At 44.9% G+C, this 19,830-nt stretch overlaps 1 protein-coding gene across 2 annotated transcripts; it reads right to left on the bottom strand.

The window, feature by feature from the left end:
• Window positions 1–1,920: 1,920 nt before the first annotated feature.
• ACBD3 (acyl-CoA binding domain containing 3) lies at window positions 1,921–19,785 on the bottom strand. 2 transcript variants are annotated; one of them, NM_001031043.2, is made up of 8 exons: window positions 19,481–19,785; window positions 13,336–13,477; window positions 12,212–12,352; window positions 11,307–11,465; window positions 8,825–8,999; window positions 6,052–6,244; window positions 5,021–5,305; window positions 1,921–4,000 (listed from the first exon to the last, which is right to left on the bottom strand). In NM_001031043.2, the coding sequence occupies exons 1-8, from the start codon at window positions 19,731–19,733 to the stop codon at window positions 3,789–3,791; spliced, it is 1,560 nt and encodes a 519-aa protein (NP_001026214.2). In that variant the 5' UTR covers window positions 19,734–19,785; the 3' UTR covers window positions 1,921–3,788. The 2 variants fall into 2 exon arrangements, with proteins under 2 accessions (NP_001026214.2, XP_046794723.1); XM_046938767.1 differs by having other exon boundaries at window positions 11,307–11,462.
• Window positions 19,786–19,830: the final 45 nt, after the last annotated feature.

Genomic DNA, 19,830 nt, shown 5'->3' with positions numbered 1-19,830 from the left:
TGCTTCTCTTTACACTTCAACAGGTCCACACAGCCTACTTTTGTAATTTCTAGAGCAACCACATCAGTAGGAGATGGTTTAATGGTTCAACTATCACTCAGCCCTCCTCTGACAGCAGAGCGGTGCCTTAAAGCTTACACTTACCTCAAAGGTTGCTTTCAGGTGCATACACCATTTAACCTGTGTCTTACAAATGAAAGGCACAAAGAGCTAAAACTCAAGGGGTGAGGAAGGGCAATGAAGATCATGAAGGCGAGCAGCCAAACCACTTGATTAGCAAGTTGCTTCACCAGCACTACAAAACCTTCTGTAAGAGTCCAATCACAGAGTGGTTTGGGTTGGAAGGGACCTCCAAGCCCACCCAGTCCCACCCCCAGCCATGGGCAGGGCTGCCCGCCCCCCAGCTCAGGCTGCCCAGGGCCCCATCTTACCTGGCCTGGAGCACTGCAGTTTCTCTGGGCAGCTGTGCCAGGGCCTCACTGCCCTCTCAGTAAGAGGATTTCCTCCTGATGTGTAACCTAAATCTCCCTTCTTTTAGTTTAAAGCCAGATATTCCCTCTCGTACTATCTGTCAGGACAAGAAGTCAAGGAAGATGATGCAGCTGCCTCAAACCAGAAGAGGCTGCACACAAGCAAAAGTCACGTGAACTGTGTTTCAGAAAACAGTGTCATTTCTAATGACTCTTCATATAGGCCCAGTTTGCCCCTCAGATGAATTACTGAATGTTTTTCAAAGGCCTGCTGTGTTTGGAATCTAGGTTTGCCAGTCTAGGTTGCATCATCTAGCTGTGCTGCAAATGACTCAGTTCATTTCAGAAACATTTGATAACCCTCTTGTAGCAGAGAGCTACCTTAAGTGAGCTGTAAGGAGTACAGTGCTTCACTTTTAATTGGAGAAAGGGGAGTTTATATACACATGAAACACATCCATTTACAGTAGGCTTGCTGCTGTAATTACTTTGCTTTTTGATGCACTTGTCAGTTTCATGTGAAACTAATTTGTGACAGAACCAGACCAATATAGGGCAATTAGAAGAGAGATGATGAAAAGGAAGTTCAGACAGCACAGCACTTATTTGTTTTGTTCTCACTGAAGAGGCTGCTGCTGCTCCCCTGTGAGATCCTGAAGTATGAGCTCAAGAGGCTGCTGGCTACAGGCATAGATGATGCCAACAGGACCTGAAAAAAATGACTGAACCTATGAGAAACCCTCTTCTGGCATCAGTACCCTGCTTGCTAGCAGCTTGGATGCAGCCAAGGTTGATTCAGGCCAAGAGAAGCCTCAGCGTAGCTTGGCTTTCTTGCCTTGCCTCCCACTCGTAGTCCTGCCTGTCTCCTACTCTTTGAGCCAAGAGCCATCCCAGGAGCCCGTAGCACAATCTCAGGCATCTGTTACTGCCACACAAATGCCATACCAGTCCAGGACTAACCAGCAGGTCCCACTTCAAACAGGGGAACGTGAATGATGCAGCTGTACCAGCAGTACTTGGCTGAGTGAGTTGGAACTGGGGGCTGAGGCTCTTCAAGGAGAGCACTTCAAGGAGAGCTGAGGCTCTCCAAGGCCTGCTGCTCCCTGGGGATGGGCTCAGCTCATTCAACCTCAGGGGCAACGGCAGGCACATTTCTCCGAGGCAGAAACCAGCTCACAGCTTTTGGCTGCTTGCACCTGACCCTTTTGCACGCAGAAGATCACCTGCCACACAGTGATTCTGTTGTTCCAGCTCTTCCAGTATTGACAGAGCATCATCCAACAAGCTGGAAACATTTGTCGAAGAGAGCTTTTAGCTCAATGGTTCGGCTACTGAAACCACAGCATTAGCACAGCACTGACTTGTTAAAGGGAAGATGACAAGCTTATCTCAGCTCAACAGCCATATACAGCAATGCCAAGGTTCCCAAATTAACGAAAAGCCACCAGTATTACAGATAAATGTATTTTAATTAGGATTAAATACTATCTCAGGGTATCTTGAAATCGCACTTGTACTGTACTAACCAACAGCCAGAGGCAATTAAAAAAGTTTGAAAACGTAAAAGTTTCACATCGAGACATGACAGGAAGTGCTGCCACGGAAAGCGACAAACACCGCTTCCAAGGACAGATACTCTTCAGAGGAAAAAAGCTGTAACATTTTCGTATGGACAAAAATCTAAACCCAAGACTGGAAGAAATATATTAGTGCCTGCCTTCTTTAAAAGATCGGGGGTGTTTTTTTTTTTGTTTTTACATTAAATACATTTCTTTCTTTAAAAGCAAAGTACTTTCTAAATTCATGGTTTATATACTGTATGTACACAAGGGCAGAACATTGTACAGTGTTTTGGATAAAGCAGCACTAACTAGCTACAAGCTGGTACGGTGTTGCTGAACCAAACGCAGGATGACAAGTTAAGCACTCTAGGAGAAGTATCTCCATGGTTGGTATGAGTAAAGTAAAATATCATGTATGTACAAAGCGATTATTCTAACAAAAGCCCCAAACTCAACACCATTTGCTGTGGAACTGTACATGCTGCAGCTAACCAATGGAAATCTTACTGCAGAAACCAATCTGACGGACCTCAAGTAACCCATTCCGATTCCTTTTGGTAACAAAGTGCACTGCTGATGCAGAGAGCCCTTCCACAAGTCATCATCGTAACATGTCACCCCATGGGCACAAGGCTCCAAGGAGAGAGGATATTTACCGTGTTCTTAAACAGCCACCTGCATTTTTCAGTTACAAAGAACAAGAAAAGCCCTAACCAAGCCATTCAAACCATACGAGACTGAGATGAAAGCTACATTAAGTGTCTGTAAGTGCATCCTGGCTTTCTGCAGACAGTTACAGACTAAAGCAGAAAGTCAGCACCAAAGCCCCACCAGCTCAGATTCGAATGGACTGGCAGTGATTTCCATAGTTAGTGCAACACTAATTTCTACACTTCCAAGTGACTTCCTGCTCTTCAGATGCACAACACGCTTATTCAGGTTTTACAAAGAACAATCCAAAGAGTTGTGCAGATTTTTTTTTTAAGTCTACTCCATGAAAAACCCAAACTTATAAACAGTTTGTGCCCTATTTCAAAGCCAGCTACCTCCAAAGACGTTCTACGGTTAACAGCAGGGCAGAGATTAAGGTTCTACTTGTTACGTATACTTACAACTGTCCTGCAGTTTGTGTCTTCAGAAGAGGTTACCTGCTGTACTTTCAAGACGTTGATCGTCCTTGCCTAAAGCTTACACTGGTTTAAGGAACTGAATGTTTCTTCTTCGATGAGGACAGACTCGAGACAACTTGTTTCTAAACTTGCATCAACTGAAATTTTAAGTTTTAATGGTGTAAAAATCTGACATTTGATTACAGTTAAGAGAAACTTGCTACACAGCAAACTGCATCCAAATCTACCGGTTACTGATGGGACCTTTAAATTAACTGTTAACAAGTTATTGAAAGCATCCAGACTTGGAAACCTCAGATCACCCAGCCAGTGAACTAGTGATCCCCTCCCCCTTTTTTACACGAGGCCTTAACAAATACAGCTGATGTGACCTTAAGCACTGGAGCCAATGATTGCCATTGGTTAACTCCAATACCCCAAAGGGCTAGGGAGATCCTGTGTTAAGCCCAATGCAATATGCATTAGTGTCATGGAGCAGGAAGATCCCAGTGTTTACTTGTTAAAGTTCACACAAACCATACAGATACAGACAGGCTAAGACAGACTCAAAAGGATCCATTATGCTTGAAGAAATTTCCAAATAAAACGACATCTTCTGCACAGCCCAGCCTCAAACACAGCCATACTTATCTAGTATAATAAACTCTGTAGTAAACTGTTTTTGACCGCCATAGAGAGTAGGAGTTGTCAAATTTCAGGAGATAAACTCCTCTCCCTGGGTACTGGTGGCTGCCAGCATACACTTCTTCATGACAGTCTCGTCTGTACACAGGCACTATTTCATCTAGCTGAGGCTTGTTGGCATTCTTTTTGGCTTTTTCTTCACTGCTAGCATTTTCTGTAAGCAAAAAAAAAAGAAAAGCATCAGTTAACAAGGGTGACTAACTTTTAAAACTAAGGTCTGACTCTCCCTCATATCTGTTTGCAGCAGACAAGGCATTCTATTTTGTTAGCTGAAGGAGTTCATAGCAAGCCTGCAGCTAAAGCATTGAAAGGGAGGAGGAACAAGCACGGGTTTGTGTGCCACGCTCCTTCTCTGCAGAAGTATCAGTTAGTACCCCTTTAAGAAAGCAAATCATCCATTTACCAGTGCAAAACTGCACAGAAGGAAAGGCAAGTTTGCCTTTGGTTCAGTCTAGACATTGCTTGCTTTAAACGCAAGTTTTACACTTTGGTATTAAAACATTCCATATCCAACATAGCTGTACCTGTTTGCAAAGATGCTAAACTATTTCTGATCAAGGCATTACCCACACAGACTGCCACTGATCTTTCAACATACGTGCTACTAACTGATCACCTAGCAGAAATATGCAGAAGGTCACCTCTTCCTACATCAGAGCAGTTCCATCTAAGCAAGCTGCATGACTGTTTCAGAACACTGCTTTTTCTGATGGTATGCTCTCCTGTAGGCATAGGCTATAACCTGGTTCTTGGCCACCATAAAGAATTGTTCTTTTAAGTTGTTTTGTTGAAGTCTCAAGGAAGTTTCTTCACTAGACAGTTCATGAACAGCACAGGAAGACTTTCCTTAGGGCTTTCAATATGCAGATTTGCTATGCTCTATTATAGCGTGGGTTTCGAGCCAGCTAAACTGGACAAGAAGGCACTCTAAGTTGCAAGCAATATATTGGAAAGAGGACTTCCCATCCTCAACTGCTATAATCAATGAATGTTCAAATGAGACATCTGAAGTTATGGTCAGAAATTTAGTTTCTATTTGAAGTTGAAGATGAGATGCCAATTAGATGGAAGCCATGCACTGCAGTTGTGAGAACTAGGAGATGACAAGACAGCGTGGTTTTCCTGCACAGCAATTTCTGCAAGACTAGAATTTCAAAAGAATAAGCATGCTTACCTTCCTCTTCATCCTCATCATCACTGGATTCGCTGACATGCACACTCACTGCAGTATTAGGGGAGTCTGTCCATTCAAAATACACCCCAAAACCAATGTCATAACTGTCTGTAGCAAACTCCCAAAAGAGGTAAGACCCCTCTTCATGAGTTGGTACTCTAACTGTAACCACTTCCCCTCGGCCCACTGTGATCACAGAGTCTGCATCCTGCCGGATTTTCTCTTTGAAGTCTTTTATCTGGGGTCGTGTCCACATCGATGGAGCAGCTATCACTGGAACAGAATCTAGAGGGGGGGAATAACCCAGTTAAGCTTTTGTTTCAGTTATTTACATTGAACACTAAAGTGTGTTTGAGGTGTGCTTGAAGACAATAAGCATCATAGTTGCTTCCATTCAGACAGGGACTGTAGTTGAGAAGGTTTCTTACTGGGATCCAATCAGGTCTTTTGAGGACTGCTGATTGCGGATGAATGCAAGAGAACAACATCCAGAAACACTTGTGGGTGATGGGAGAGCTGCTGGAAGGCTACAGTTCCTGCTCCACTTCTGCAGCTTCCTCAAAGCAGTCAGAGGAAGGTGGGAGAAGCAAGGGGACAGCAGTCTGGACTGCACACAGGACAGGGCTATGCCACAAGAAGGGCAATAGACACAGAATAAGATTTGGCCTTCCCCAAGACTAAATCGACACTCAGTTTTGGGCAACGTTTGAACATATTTCTGCACAGAACAGCTTTCTGCAAGAACTGTTACATTCCCTTCCAACACTGCTGCAACAAAGCTGTCTAAGTCAAGAGTGAAAAGAGCTTCTGTATCCCATCCACACTGCTTGAAGTGCTTTCACTGCTTCCTCTCTCCCTCCTCTCAAAAAACTGTTTTGCCAACACATTATGTTCTCCTTTAGAAAAAAAAGAACCCAGAAATCACACCTAGCTCTTCCATAGACTGTGGAAGTCAGGTATGATCAGTTGTGGTTTTTAAGACACCTAGATCCTCGTGAAGGCTTCTGTAGTTCATCTTTATCTAATCCTACCTTTTGGTCCATTCTCCAATGCGTCTTCCAAAGCCTCTGGATCCAGCTCCTTTTCAGGGTTGTCTGTGTGTGCACTGGCTTGCCCATTAATAGACGGCATGTCCCCTTGGGCAGGTACATTCACCTTGGATGCAGTAGTCAGCGGTGTCCCTGCTGCTGCCACAACTGCCTCCTGCTGTTTCTGCAAGGCTGCCTAAGATGAAAGAAATTAAATCAAGTAAAACAACAACAACAAAAACAGACCCTGAGTTGCCTCCCTTTTCCAGTAGAAGGTGTAAAAGGCAGTTCCCTCCTCCCCACGGGGAGGCTCAGCACGAAGGACCCGAAGCTGTACCCATTAACCAGTGAGAATTACACATACTTTGCATCATGGGAAGTCTTTCCAGGCTGGTGGATACAACCTGAACAAGAAGATTCATCTTTCAAATTAATTAGGGCATGTGCAATAAACTTAGGCCTAACTACAAAAGTACTGTATTTCAGTAACCTCTGTAACATATCTTTATAAAAAGAAAGCCTTTCTTTAAAAAAAAAGGGAAAAAAAAGGAGTTCCAGCCTGAGCTAACTTAACATCTCTGTATAGAAGTTAACTGTGTAAAGCTTATTAAACCCTTGTCAATTTGTGAATTAACGTGGCAAAAGAGTTCTCCAGCAAATGCACAAGAAAGGGAGTTAATTTGTGAGAAATAAGAGCCACAAGGACTGTGAGTGATCTGAGAGAAGAGTTATCGAAGCTCAGAGGCGCAGCTTTTAGAACATGACTCACATGTACTGAAACTCTTTAGTTAGAATTTATCATGCTGTCCCTGCGCAAAGAATTAAACATGCCTACAATGAGATTATGCAAGGTAACAGCCATCCTTCTGGATTCAGGCAGGATGTGTTATCCCTTTAGTTTCAAGGCTTATTCTGCCCCTCCCCACCCTCCGTGCCCATTCCTTTCCCACCAGTTATCAGTCAGATTACATGCACTTTACTGTTGGGACATGGAGAAGGTAGAATTGACAAAATCATCCTTTAAGAATAACTTAATAAGCATATGATTTTGATGAATGAATGAAATATAGGTATTTTGAAGGGCTGAGAAGACAATACAGGCAAATATTAGTTAGATTCCAGACTTGTACAATTACAGAGATGCTATCCAGATCCACCTTCTACTGCTGAAGTTCCATTTCAATGTGAAGCAGCAAGGAACTTTTCTACAAAACTTCTGTAGCCTTTCCAAAGTTAATCCAATCAGAAGCTCATCTAGAAACAGCCATGACATGGCAGTGTTTTTAAATTGCATTAACAGATTCCAAGTTGACCGAGTTATAGAAAGCAAAAGGAAAACACTCCTCACAAGTGTTCTTATGTAAGCTACCTGAATCCTCAGGAACATCTAAGTAGAACTAGATAATATTAGCTCTGTTACCACCTCTTTTTCATCCTTTCCTGTAGAAGAGTTGTCTAAGTATTGATCTGAAAGAAACCTCATTGCCTGGCAGGTGTATTATTTCATAAGCTGCTATAAAGGAAAGGATGTTGTTTTTGCCCAGGGTCTCAGAGGGCATTAGTCTTCCACACGCAGAAATCAGACAGCTATGATTGAGAGGAGGAGTGCTGAAAGCACAGAAGAAAATTGGCAGCAGTGCCTCAGACACCTCAGTCTCCAGGGAGTGGTATCAATTACAGAAGGCACTGAAGACAAGACTGATGAGATTGCAGCTTTCACTTGCTACTATGACACCAAAGCATTGGTACCAAGGTGGCATTAAGCTTCAAGAGCAACTGTAGCAGGGCAGGAAGCCTCTGATTTCCCTGAACCATTTCAATTCTGCTCCTTCTTTGGACAGCTCTTTGCTGAGGGCATCAGCCTCTTCAAAACACCAATAAATCCACAGGAAATTAGTTAGTAAATTTTAAGTCTTTAGCTCTAAAACAACAGACCTTAGGCAGGCAGACATCGGCCACATAAGATTTGGGTCCTGCCCACAGAGGTTCAGACATGCCGGAGTCTAAAGTCTGGCTTACATCTGTTTAGGATGCTTACAGATGGACAGCTCTGAACTTAAAAATAACTTCAGAGAATACAGCACATTCAGAGATGCAAGATTGCCCTGAAAATAGGAGTATCCTTTCAAGCCCGCACACAAAATCCCTGGTACTACTCCCACCCTTTGCTACCAGAAATAAGAAAGCATCTTTCCACCCAGACCACAAGCAGTCTATTGCAGACAGGCAAACAACATGGTAGATACTGATGTCAGATGAGTTGCAAGAGGGGAAGAGAAGTCAGTACTGCCAGAAGGTGACAGAGCAGCGACCTCAAACCCAGTAGCAATGCAACTGCAGCATACATGTTTATCTGAAAACAGGTGGCCAGCTAAAGCCTGCTGCTCTTCAGATCCTCACGTGTGATATGTACGTGAAGAATCATTTGAACCCATCAGTTTGGTCATGCTCAGCTGCACTGGTACATACACCCATAAAACTGGGCATGCAATAGAAACTGCAGCACAGCACTTAACATTCTGTTTTCAGGAATTGTATCCAAGTGATTAGTAAAAGTTGTTTAGAATTTTCTTAACTAATGGCTGCTTCAGAAAGCTACTTGGAAAGATTAAATAAAAGAACTTTGGTGTTTGAAAAAGCAGCAGCTTTAATTACTAGAACACTTTTTCCCTCCTTCTATAGCAATTACCTACTTCTATCTCCTTGAAAAGCTAAGTTAGCACCTTCTAAACAGCTTATAAGAAGAAACCCGAGTTTCTCAGTTGGTCTGTCTTACCTGTTGCTGTGCAAGCTGGACTTGATACAACTGCTGCATGTACTGTTGATAGTGCTGCTCTTGGAGCTGTCGAATGAGGATCTGCTGCTGTTCATAGTTGCCGGGATACTGCTGAGCAGCATACTGCTGGAACTGCATGGCAGTCTGGGAGTTGAGTGCTGCCATGATCTGTTGCCTACATTAGTGGGAGGAGAGCATGAAGATTAGAAGCAGCTGGGGTTGCTGGGGACTTAAGTGACATTTAGTTTGATTTCCACAAAAATAACAAAAAACAAAAACACACCAAATACAAAAAAAAAACCCAGACAGGTCTACGTAACAGAACAGAGCCTAAAGGTATATGCAAATGTGAGTTGTCTACCTCATATTTTGGAAACATCAGGTGTTAAGAAAAATAAATCAAGAGCTCCAGACAGCTCTCAATCTATAGTACAGCAAAGAGGCAGCATTATAAATACATTACTGTATTTCTCAAACAGACAAGGGGAAAAATTCCATGTTTGGGTCCTCCAGAAAACACGCAGAAACCATCCCAGCAGCCCTTCTGCAGCTAGTAATAGGAAGAGGCCTGCTGTGGCACTGCATGCCAAAGCTTTTTGTTATGCCTAAACCCACTGCGTTACTGCCTTAATTTCCCAGGATAGTATGCAGCCATAGGAAAAGCACGACTGATCGTGGCCTTATTCATAAACATAAACTGCAAAACTGGGCAACCGCATCTCCAACAAACAGAAACGCAGAAGCTTCAGGAGGATTGTGCTGGTTCATCAAGCACAGGCTCCATTCTCCTTCCTTCTCCAAAAACACCAACAGAAACCAGACAGTAAAAACACCTACCCTGATCCAGGGTTCATTCTTTTTTAAGCTGCTGTGTTACATTCAGTAGCGATGAGCTGCTGATATTTCAGAGGATTCAAGAATCATGCAAATGGAGGAGCAACTCTTTCTTTCTCACCCTTCTTCCTTCCCCTCCTCTAACAAGCTTCAACATTAAACTGCTTTTTATTCTAACGGGCAAGATTCACCACCTTCCAGCAAACTGCCACCACCCTGGATACGCTGCTCAGCATTCACATACCTCACCACATTCCTTTTCTGTCCAAACTCTTCATCTCTGCAACCTCCTACAACCCTGGATACACAATTACTATTTACATAAAACATTTTTCTTTGGCTTCTTCACCACTCCTCCTTAGCACTCACTGCAGCCTCTGCTCATTTACGTCCATGTATTTCATGCTCTCACCACGTTAAACAGTCCAGCTAAAGCTTGTGAATTATTTGCTTCCTTGCCAAAACCACTACACAGATCTACTTCAGAGATACCAAACAAAAAGGCATTATTATTAAAGAAAATTGTGGCTGAGAGATGTAGGATATTATCCCTATATAATGTGTGCCATGCTGGATCCATGTTTTCAGCATCTGGATATAGGAACAGTGAAATACAATGTACAGCTCTAGTTCTATGTAAGCCACTCAATGGGTGTACAAACAGGTCAAGCCCATTTTGGGGGGGAAAAGGAGACTGAGGGGAGACCTTATTGCTCTCTTTCAATATTTGAAAGGTGCTTACAGCCAGAGCAGGTCTGGTCTCTTCTCATTGTTGACAGGATGAGGGGAAATGGCCTCAAGTTGCACCATGAAAGGTTTAGTTTGGGTATCAAGAAAAACTTCTTTACCGAAAGGCTTGTTAAGCACTGGCACAGGCTCCCACAGGGAGGTGGTTGAGTCACCATCCCTGGATGTGTTTAAAAACCATTTGGATGTGGTGCTCAGGGACACGATTTAGCAGAGCGTTGTTAGAGTTAGGGTAGTATGGTTAGGTTGTGGTTGGACTCAATGATCTTGAAGGTCTTTTCCAACCTGTGCAATTCTATGATTCTATGAACATGAATTCTGAACTCCTTAGAGAAAAGTGCTAATAACCAGTGATTGCCAGCACACAACTGAGATCTGCAAACACTTCACAACTTCTAGAGAAAGAACGCCTTCAAGGAGGTAGCATTAGGCTTCCAAGTCAGAAAACCTCAACCATGCATTTGAAAAAATAAAAAACCAACACACACAATGAACTGCAGTTACCCTTTTTTTAAGGCACTGTGCTCTACGAAAAGATAGAAACTTTCCATCGACAGTCTAAACAGTTCAGTTGAGTGCAGCACAACCCACTTAAGAAGCAGAGCCACAAGTTCTGATGAGGTGCAGTGCTTGGACTCACAATCCCTAAACAGATTCTCTTTGAAAAAGATTCCTCTAGCAATTTTGACTGAGAAGTCTGCATACAACACCATGTTGGGATACTACTCCTTCTCCACAAACTGTGTCTCTCTTAACTAAGGACTGCAAGTGTTACTGTCAGACTAGAGTGCTCTCAATTTCAGATACTCAATTCTAGCAGAACTATTTAAACGGCGTGATACAATTGTCTCAAGTGCAAGACAGTTACTTTTTCCCAATGTCAGTCCTTTCAGCTACTCACTTTTGCTGTTCCATCCGAAGCCGCTCCTCCTCTATTCTCCTCCTCTCCTCTTCCTCTCTTCTCAGCCTCTCTTCTTCCTCTTGCCTGCGTTTTTCTTCTTCTTTCTGTAACCGCTCAAGCTCCTCTTCTTCACGGCGCCTTCGTTCCTCCTCCTCTCTTCTGCAACATCCACTCAATAAGCTATTGCGGCATTTCTACAACCCTAGGATAAGTTATTTTCAACAAGCTGTAACCTGCCTTTTGCCTACCTAAGGAATCTTTTCATTTGGCACCATCTCCTCCCACTTCAACTCAGAGAAATGTCTTCTTGCACACCAGGAGAAAACCTACTGCTCGGTGTTACTGTGCTTTGCAGTACAACAAATGTAAACTCTGTATTTTAATTCAGCACTCATTCTAACCTACAACACTTGTAGCAGAGAATGGTGGAAAAAAGTATCTGAAAACCTTAAACACGTCTTCCAAGCTTCAATGTAAGTTCAATAATCACAGCCACTATTGTTTAATAACCACAGTATGTATAAAGGGTACAGGATAGCCTTCATCAAGTCACCAACCCTTACTAAAAGAGGAGTTTCAAGCATTTGACAATTTTGTTTTATACAGCTTTAGTAAACTAAACTACGAGGGCAGATATTTTGTGAATTGCATATCTCTTACAAAGATGAAAGTATGAGCCACATTTTTAAAAGCCCCTGCATTATAGGTATATGCACCTCAGAAATGACCATCCATTACTAGCAAAGAAAAAAGCCTTAAAGAGAGCAGGTGGTACCATAGCTACCTGAACTTCAAGCCTCTCTCCCCTGAAGTAACTTTGTCAACCTAAGCTATCCGTGACGCTGTCCACAGATCAACAATTATACATTCAAGACACTCCCCAACACCAAGAAATCAAACATTACCTTTTCTTTTCTTGTTCTTCTTTTTCTATCTTGTGAGAAGTAACATACGTTGAGAACAAGTGGCAGCACCTATTTAGGAGCTTAACAAATTCTGTCATAGCTTCTTGCTTCGACATGTTTCCAAGGGCAGCCCATTCCTTCCTAAGAGAGAGAGAAGACGACTCAAATCTTTGCAAGCCAGGAGGGCACTAAGAAAACCCAGAAAATGAATATCAGCTGGGAGACCAGCAACCAAACATCAGCATGCAGCACTTCGGAGAAAACCCAACCCATTCAAAGATAAAACTTAAGCCCATAGATTGCAGAGTTCTCTTCTACCAAATAACCATTTCACACAAGAGCACCAAGTGCTTATATGAAATTTTATACATACCATAAGCCCTACTTAGAACTCTAAACTGTGTCCAAAGACTTACCAGACACAAACCACTTGGCATATTAACTTGAATTATGACTTGTTTAATCACTCTTCCACTCTAGTTTGTGGAAAAAAAATACATACATTTTCCCAGATGAACACACACAGTAACTAACCTAAACAAATCAAATGCAACAGCTTGGTTCTTCCTAAAAAAATCCATTTGAGCAGAAACAGTGCTTTGGGTACAGCTTTGAGAAGCAAAGAGCAACACAGTACTGACCTACATAACTAGAAATAGCAACAGTCAACAAGAGAACCACAAGCAACAGAGATCATCCTGATCTCATCAAAATCTACACAGGGTCTGAATGCAACAGACAGATGATTTCAGAGGTTCTCCTTAATCTACTAACAGGAAAGCTTTGGCAAGTGCTGTTAGCACTGGCAAGGGACTTGGTCTGTTGCAACTCTGGTGTAAAGTTAGGAGAAAGATGCTTAGGCCTGCATGTTAACCAAGTCTTTAAACTGCCATAAAAAACTGGGCTGTTGGCAGAGCAGCTTCTCCTAATGTAGTTTAAAAAACACCCAATAATTGCCTGAATTGTGACTCAGATTTCAGTGATGTTTTTGAAGAGGCTGCTTTCGCTTTCTGCTACCACACACACCCATACTGAGGCAATCCATGTACTTTTCTTACTGTTGAAATTGGATGGCATTTACTTCAGACAGGAAAAACAAAGTTAAGATCAACAAAGGCCTTTACCTTCTATCATTCCCCAGCACATCAAAGAACCCAACTTCAGGGCAAGTATCAGGGTTGTAAGGTCCCAGCAGAACCTGCTTGTGCAGTGCCACAAGTCTGAGTTTTTCTTCATATGTTGGATGAAAGGCTTTGCCATCTTTTTCTGCAGAGGAAAAGAACGTTTCACTGTTATGACTAACTGGTTAAGCATAGGACAGCAAAGAGTATTTTGTATAATCATAATCTCCTCTCTGAAATAGAAGAGAAGACACCGAAGGTTAAGTCACAAGCTAAGTCAGCTCTATTCAAATAGAACAGTTTGCCCAGAAGAGACACACCTAACTTCAGCTGAGCTGCAGAGAGGAAAACAGAATTAAGGGAAAACTTTCCCAGAGGCAATTGGATGGCTGCACATGGCCATGGCTGCTGGGATAACTCCTCGCAATGAGAAACCTAAGAGGTGACTCAATCAGCATCAGGGCCTACAGAGAGCTCCGGCCTTAAGAACTCTATCAGAATCCCAGAGTTCCACATTACCACCTTCTAAAGCAAGCCTGGTTAGATGCCATCACACGTTCCCTATTGAGAAATATGCGCACTGATTTAAAGTATTTGAATTCCTCAGTTAGGACTTACCTCAACCCATTTATCAAACTGTCAAAACAGATCTAAGAAACAGGCATCGCTATATGCAATCATGCTGCTTGTTAAAAAAAAAACAACAAAAAAGACCATTTCCTCGAATGGAAGAACAAACAAATAAGCATCACCTCTTTCTGGAAGGGCTGAACTGAGGAAGCTGCTATCAGAGGTACACAACAGACACTTCACATGGCTGTACCGACTGCTTTCCGTTCAGCTGTGAATCAGAGCGGAGCTGCCAGCGGCCCCCAGCTCTCCTTTATCATGAAGGTCACTCTTGGAGCAAGGCGTTCAGAGCCCCAGAGAGAACACTCCAATTCATACTCAGACTTTAGAGCTCACACAGATTGCAGAATTGCTCAGCTTGTGATTGTAAACAGAGTTATTACTGGGAAATCAGAACAGAAGGGGGAGGGGGGGGGGGGGAAAAATCTCCCATGTGGCCTGCTGAGAATTTCTGAGCGCTGAGAACTGGAGACAACCCCACAGGGAAAGCGTTTGCAGGGCACAGTGAGGAGTGGTGTTTTTGATACAGTAAGTCCGGTACGTCACTGGACTTTCTCAGTCAAAAACTAACAAGGAACGACTGCATGCACGCCATTAGCATTTAAGCTAGGATCATATTAGGAAAGTAAACATTGAATCTCTTATTATCCACTCTAGAAGTCCATTTCACTCTCTCAGAACCTCAAGTACTTGCACTTTGCCCAGCATCACATAACCTTACAGCAAATAGCTACTTCAGCTTCAAAAGCCCAGAAGCCTTGACAAGTCCTTCCCACCCCAGCTGCCTGCCATCCTTCAGAGATGCAAACCACCACGTCCTGCAACTCCACCTGAGGATACGGCACTTTTGGCAACAAAGCCAGCACAGGCAAGAACTCTCTCCCTGGGTCTCAGATCTTGCTCTTCAGCCACCCCAAGAGTCCTTCAGCTTTTCCCTCTCTTCTTCACACTTCACAATTAACTCGGAACTTATTAGCTAGCAAGCATTTCCTTTAACCTCAATAAATAGCGAGCACTCTGCAAGCACACTTCATACCCTGGGGCGGCACACTTAAAAGCAAGCCACTTTGTAAAGGAGCTCAACTGAAGTTTTGCTGGGCTTCTGTGCAAAGCGTGCTTGAGCGGCCACCGCAGCATCACTGACTGTGTGCAGCCTGTGTGCACACAGATGTCTGTCTGCTAGGAAGCACTGTTATGTGCTCTGCAGGGCTGCTGCCTCAGCCACCTCCTGTAAGGGTTTGCGCTCACTTTTGAGCAGGGTTAAAGAAACAGACCATTTCACTCTGCAGCTAAGGGCAGCACGTCTGCATTTTCACAGAAGTCAGACCTCAAGGTTTAACTACCAAGGGAAACTGCACATACAGAGAAGGGTGACCCAAGGGAAGAAGAAAAGCAAGCAAAACGGGAGGGGACAAAAATAAAAGACAGATATTCAGTGACTTGGAGATAATGAAGATCCAACGTGAGCTCTAAGCAAAGCATTTGGGGTCAGCCAGGGGAATGAAGTCACATCCTAGTTGTTTTTTAGTTGAATTCTTCAGCAGGAACCAGGCTGTGCAATTACCTCAAAGACTCGGATGTGTTGAGAGTTAAAATGAACCAGAGGAGCTGGAACCATCTGCAGAGCAACATACGTCAAAAGAGAGTCTTAAGTCAGCCCAGATAAGCAGAAGTGCCGAATCCATTGAAGCATCTGTGGAAGCACCAATCAAGCAGGTATCACCCTCATACCGTATACAGCTGACAGGAAGCTGAAGAATATCAGACAGCTTCAAGGAACGCACTGAGAAATCCAGATGACGTGCAAAGGAAGAGTACAGCAACTGTTCAACCTTCTGTATGCCACCAGTATTCTTCCTGCTGCAAGGCCAGAGAAGGGCACAGGTTTCTTACAGGCGATCCGGAGTCCTTACAGACAGTATCTCAAACCATCACCCATAGAAAAGGCAATGCTCATCACCTGAACGTCACACTGGCGGCAGCCACGAAGAGATCAGACAGGCCTAAGCAGTAATTAAGGTATGCTTGTATGAACAAGGCTTTAGGCATGCTGCAGTAATGGCCCATATAGACTTCACTTGTGACATGAAGCAGTTGACCCAAAACACTGCAAGAAGGATCAGCTCCCACCTACTGCAAGCTCAGGCCTCGGGGATGTGTGCCACGAAGACACAGCACTGCTCCTGTACTGTCAGGCCTGACAGGAAGTTCCCTGCACACGTGCCATTCAGGCCAGAGCCCTCCTGGTGGTGACTCTTCGTCCAGATGCCCATCAAACAGAGATTCCTCAGCAGGGACTCAGCATACAGACACAAGAAGATGAAGCCAGTGCAACAGCAATGAAAAGCAGATAATGGGAATGGATGTCACTGTGTGGCACTGCACTACTGGCATCGCCACAAATTCAGGCTCCAGGGAGCTTAACAAATATGCTTAAGGAACTGCATCATTCAATGTGCTGTTACATCTCTGTAACAGGGAAAAAGTCTATCTCGAGTGAGACACGCTGCACAACTCACTGCAACTTCTGCTCCAGCTCACCTACTGCACTCTCTCTAAACGTCCAGTTCCCATGGGATGGCATTCAGTCCCAGCTGTCTACAAGAAGCCAGAAAGCAGTTTCGAGTGTGAGTTGTTGCCTCACATGTTTTAAAGGCAGGTATCACAGACATTCACGCTGCTCATCCGCAGGGCTTTGATGAGTGAGACCAAGACTGAGAAACACAAGAGGTGAATCCCTGCCTGCAGAGCCCAGTGAGTGTTCTCTTACACTCCATTCTTTTCTCCCCAAGATGTTCTGCATCAATAGAAGGGTAATCAACCAGCCCCTTCCTGGCAGATCTGATCAAAGCTTAACTTAGTAACAAATGCAGATACATTATAGGGTTTTTCCATCTCCTTTTAAGCGAGCATCGATGCTTGTAACCAATGAACTACAATCGTGCCATTAAATTAGAACGCAAAAAACAAGGTCAAACAATTCACTGTGGATGATACACTGCTGAGGCTGAAGTCGCATTCTTGTTAGGATAAGAGGAAATAACTTGGAGCACACAAACAGCATTAGAATACTTACGATAGCAGGAGAGCTTTCAGATAACGGAATGATACAGTTTGTACACTATCCACCCAGACATAAGGCACCACAAACCACTGCAGGCAGCACATGAACACTCCAGGGGGTACGATGGTATTTCAAACACATGAAAAGGAAAACTGTACGGCTGATACTGTTAGAGATTTGCTGGCAGAGCTAAGCAGGCTGCCCCCTCCGACTGCAGGACACAGCCTACACCTCCACTGAGCCCTCTCCACTGACAGAGCTTGTACCAGTTCCACAGGCAAAATCAGCTGTCAAAGGCGCTTCTATCAGCTGCCTCTGTCTTTCTCAGAGCTGGAATAAAGCAGCTTTGAAGGCTCTTTAATATTGCAGCTCAGCTTCCGTTGTGTTTTTCACATTGTGCTTACAAGCACTCCCACCTCGTCCTGTCTCTGAGCAGTTCTGCAAGACACCACCTCAGACAAACATCAGCAGTCGCCGTAATATGTCTGAACTATTTTGTTCCAAATCAACTTTCCAGGAAGAGCACGCATCATGGACGCATTATGAGCAGAGAGCTCAGTTTACACACTGATACAGAACAGCAGCTGCTTAACTGGTGATCACCGCTTACCCTGCAACACCCAGTGACTTCTCTAGCCTCCCTGCCCCAGCTCTCTCCGTACCAACAGCAGCACTTTATGCAAATACCAAAAATCCCCTCAAGTGCCACTCTTAGCCAATAGCTTATGTTTTCTGCTTGCCTCATGGAAGTGGCACAGGCAGTTAATATCATCCATACCAGCATTAAGAAGATCGAGTCTGTCAAACATCATCCCACCTCTGGACCAGGACAGTCTTATGAATAACGATCAGAAACGAGACCTCAGCATCAGTTTCTGTTGACAAGCACCAACCTTCAGATCCCCAAGGAGGCACTCCTTTAAGTAAAGTAGGAATCTGTGTGTCTTTCAGCATCCACATGGCTGCCCACTTCCCCCGCTGTTTTCACAATGGATACATCAGAACAATTTGGAAACAAGAGCACTTATTTTCAGAGCCATGCAGATGCAGAACAAGCTAGATGAATCAGTAATCTGAGTGCTGCAAGCTCCTGTACCTCACTGTCATATCTATAGGTAACAATCCTCGTCTTAATTGCTTTCATCAAGAAACTACACATGAAGATATGTGCAATCCCCTCCCATGACTTATAGCAGCCATAAGGATCAGAGCTTTCATTGGAAAGTCTGATATCTTCACCAATGCGGAATTTTTTCCTCTTATGATCAAAATTGTGCCTTGCAACAAATTATGGACAGCTAAAGAGCAGCAGCAAACTGCAACCGAAGAAGGCAACAAAAAAGAGACACTTAAGACAAGAAAGATACACCGCAATATCTGTAACCTAGATACAAGTAACACCTCGCTGACTTCTCACCCTCCAAAAGGAGATGAATGTAAAGTGCAATTATCGTTACAGGATGAGAAGGAATGGCAGTGCACTACACGCTATGACTGCGTTGATTCATTTTTACACCACCAATACTCGTTTCAGTAGAACATTAAACCAGAGTGAGACGACACTTGGCTGAGACAAGGAATTTCCTGCTGCAGAGATGTTTCCTTCCGCATCGTGATTTACAAACAAATCCTCGTTAGGAAACAAACTCCCTCAAGCTTCTTGTTTTACAGAGAGCGGCAAGTCGGGAGCTGCAGTGCCTCCAGCCCAACACGTGGCTGCAGCAGCTTCTGGCACAGAAGACCCAGACCCTTATTGTTCACAGATAAGTACAACTTAAAGAACAAAGAAGCAAGCATAGGAACTATGCCAGAAATTAAGTTATAGGAAAGAAAAAAAAATGTTTCGCAAACGTGCATCATTAGATGGCCTAGGGCACAAGAACACTGCTTACACCTTCACACGCTCCTACCAAGCAAACCAAGCACAGTGAAGAAAGCAGCAGTGACCGTCCCTGGGGCGTGCTTCCCACCTGTGGTGCACTCAGCTCCGAAGAGGCAGCTCTCCCGGCACCACGGAACAGCAAAGAACCGCCAGCCCACCACTCAGCACGGCCTCGCGTCCCTAACGTGAAGCGGCTGCAGGTTCAGACGCCGCGGCACAACGGAACGCTGCAACAAACGCATCTCCTCCTCGCACAGCCGATCTCCTCCCGAAGGAGCGGAGCGCTGCGGCGCACCTCCCGCTTCCTGCGGCGCGCACCTGGCGGGGGAGCCCCGCGCAGACACACAGCTCTGCCCACGCAGCAGCGCCGGGGCTCCTTTCCCACAGCCACGCCGGCACAAGGCGCAGCCCCGACGAGAGTCGAAGCAACGTTCGACTCTCGTCGTTCCCGACGTTTCCACGGTTTATTCCCTCGCACGCCAAAATCGAGGCTGATTTTTCATTTTTCGCCCCGTTTTCAGGCCGAGCGCCGCGCGGCCCCCCCCGCCCCTCGAGGGCCCCCGGGGAGTTACCCTTGAAGAAGCGCAGTGCCAGGCCGTACAGCTCCTCCAGCGCGAAGCCCCAGCGCCGCTCCGGGCTCAGCGCCGCCGCCTCCTCCCCGCCGGCCTCCGCCTGACTCGGGCAGCCGGGGCCCGCTCGGTTCCGCCCCGCGGCCGAATCCCCGTGGCCGGGCCGCGCTTCGCAGGGCGGCGCCTCGGCGTTGGGACTCAGCGTCAACCCGTCCACCGACACCTCCAACCGCTCCGCGCTCAGAGCCGCCGCCATCCTCCGGCTCCGCTGCGGCGGCCACGTCCCGACTTCCCGTTCCCTCCGACCCGGAACTTCCGGTCCCGCCCCGCCAGGGACCGCCTCAGGCCCCGCC

The sequence above is a fragment of the Gallus gallus genome, chromosome 3 (assembly GCF_016699485.2).
Source record: "Gallus gallus isolate bGalGal1 chromosome 3, bGalGal1.mat.broiler.GRCg7b, whole genome shotgun sequence".
NCBI classification, from domain to species: Eukaryota; Metazoa; Chordata; class Aves; order Galliformes; family Phasianidae; genus Gallus; species Gallus gallus.
This window is presented reverse-complemented; position numbering and strand designations above follow the sequence as displayed.

Excerpts from the sequence above, each read along its gene's own strand:
- ACBD3 (NM_001031043.2), bottom strand. The coding sequence starts at position 19,733 with ATGGCGGCGGCTCTGAGCGCGGAGCGGTTGGAGGTGTCGGTGGACGGG. Across the intron at positions 13,478-19,480 it reads GGCACTGCGCTTCTTCAAGG|AAAAAGATGGCAAAGCCTTT; the intron begins GTAACTCCCCGG and ends TTTCCTCTGCAG. Across the intron at positions 12,353-13,335 it reads GTGCTGGGGAATGATAGAAG|GAAGGAATGGGCTGCCCTTG; the intron begins GTAAAGGCCTTT and ends TCTCTCTCTTAG.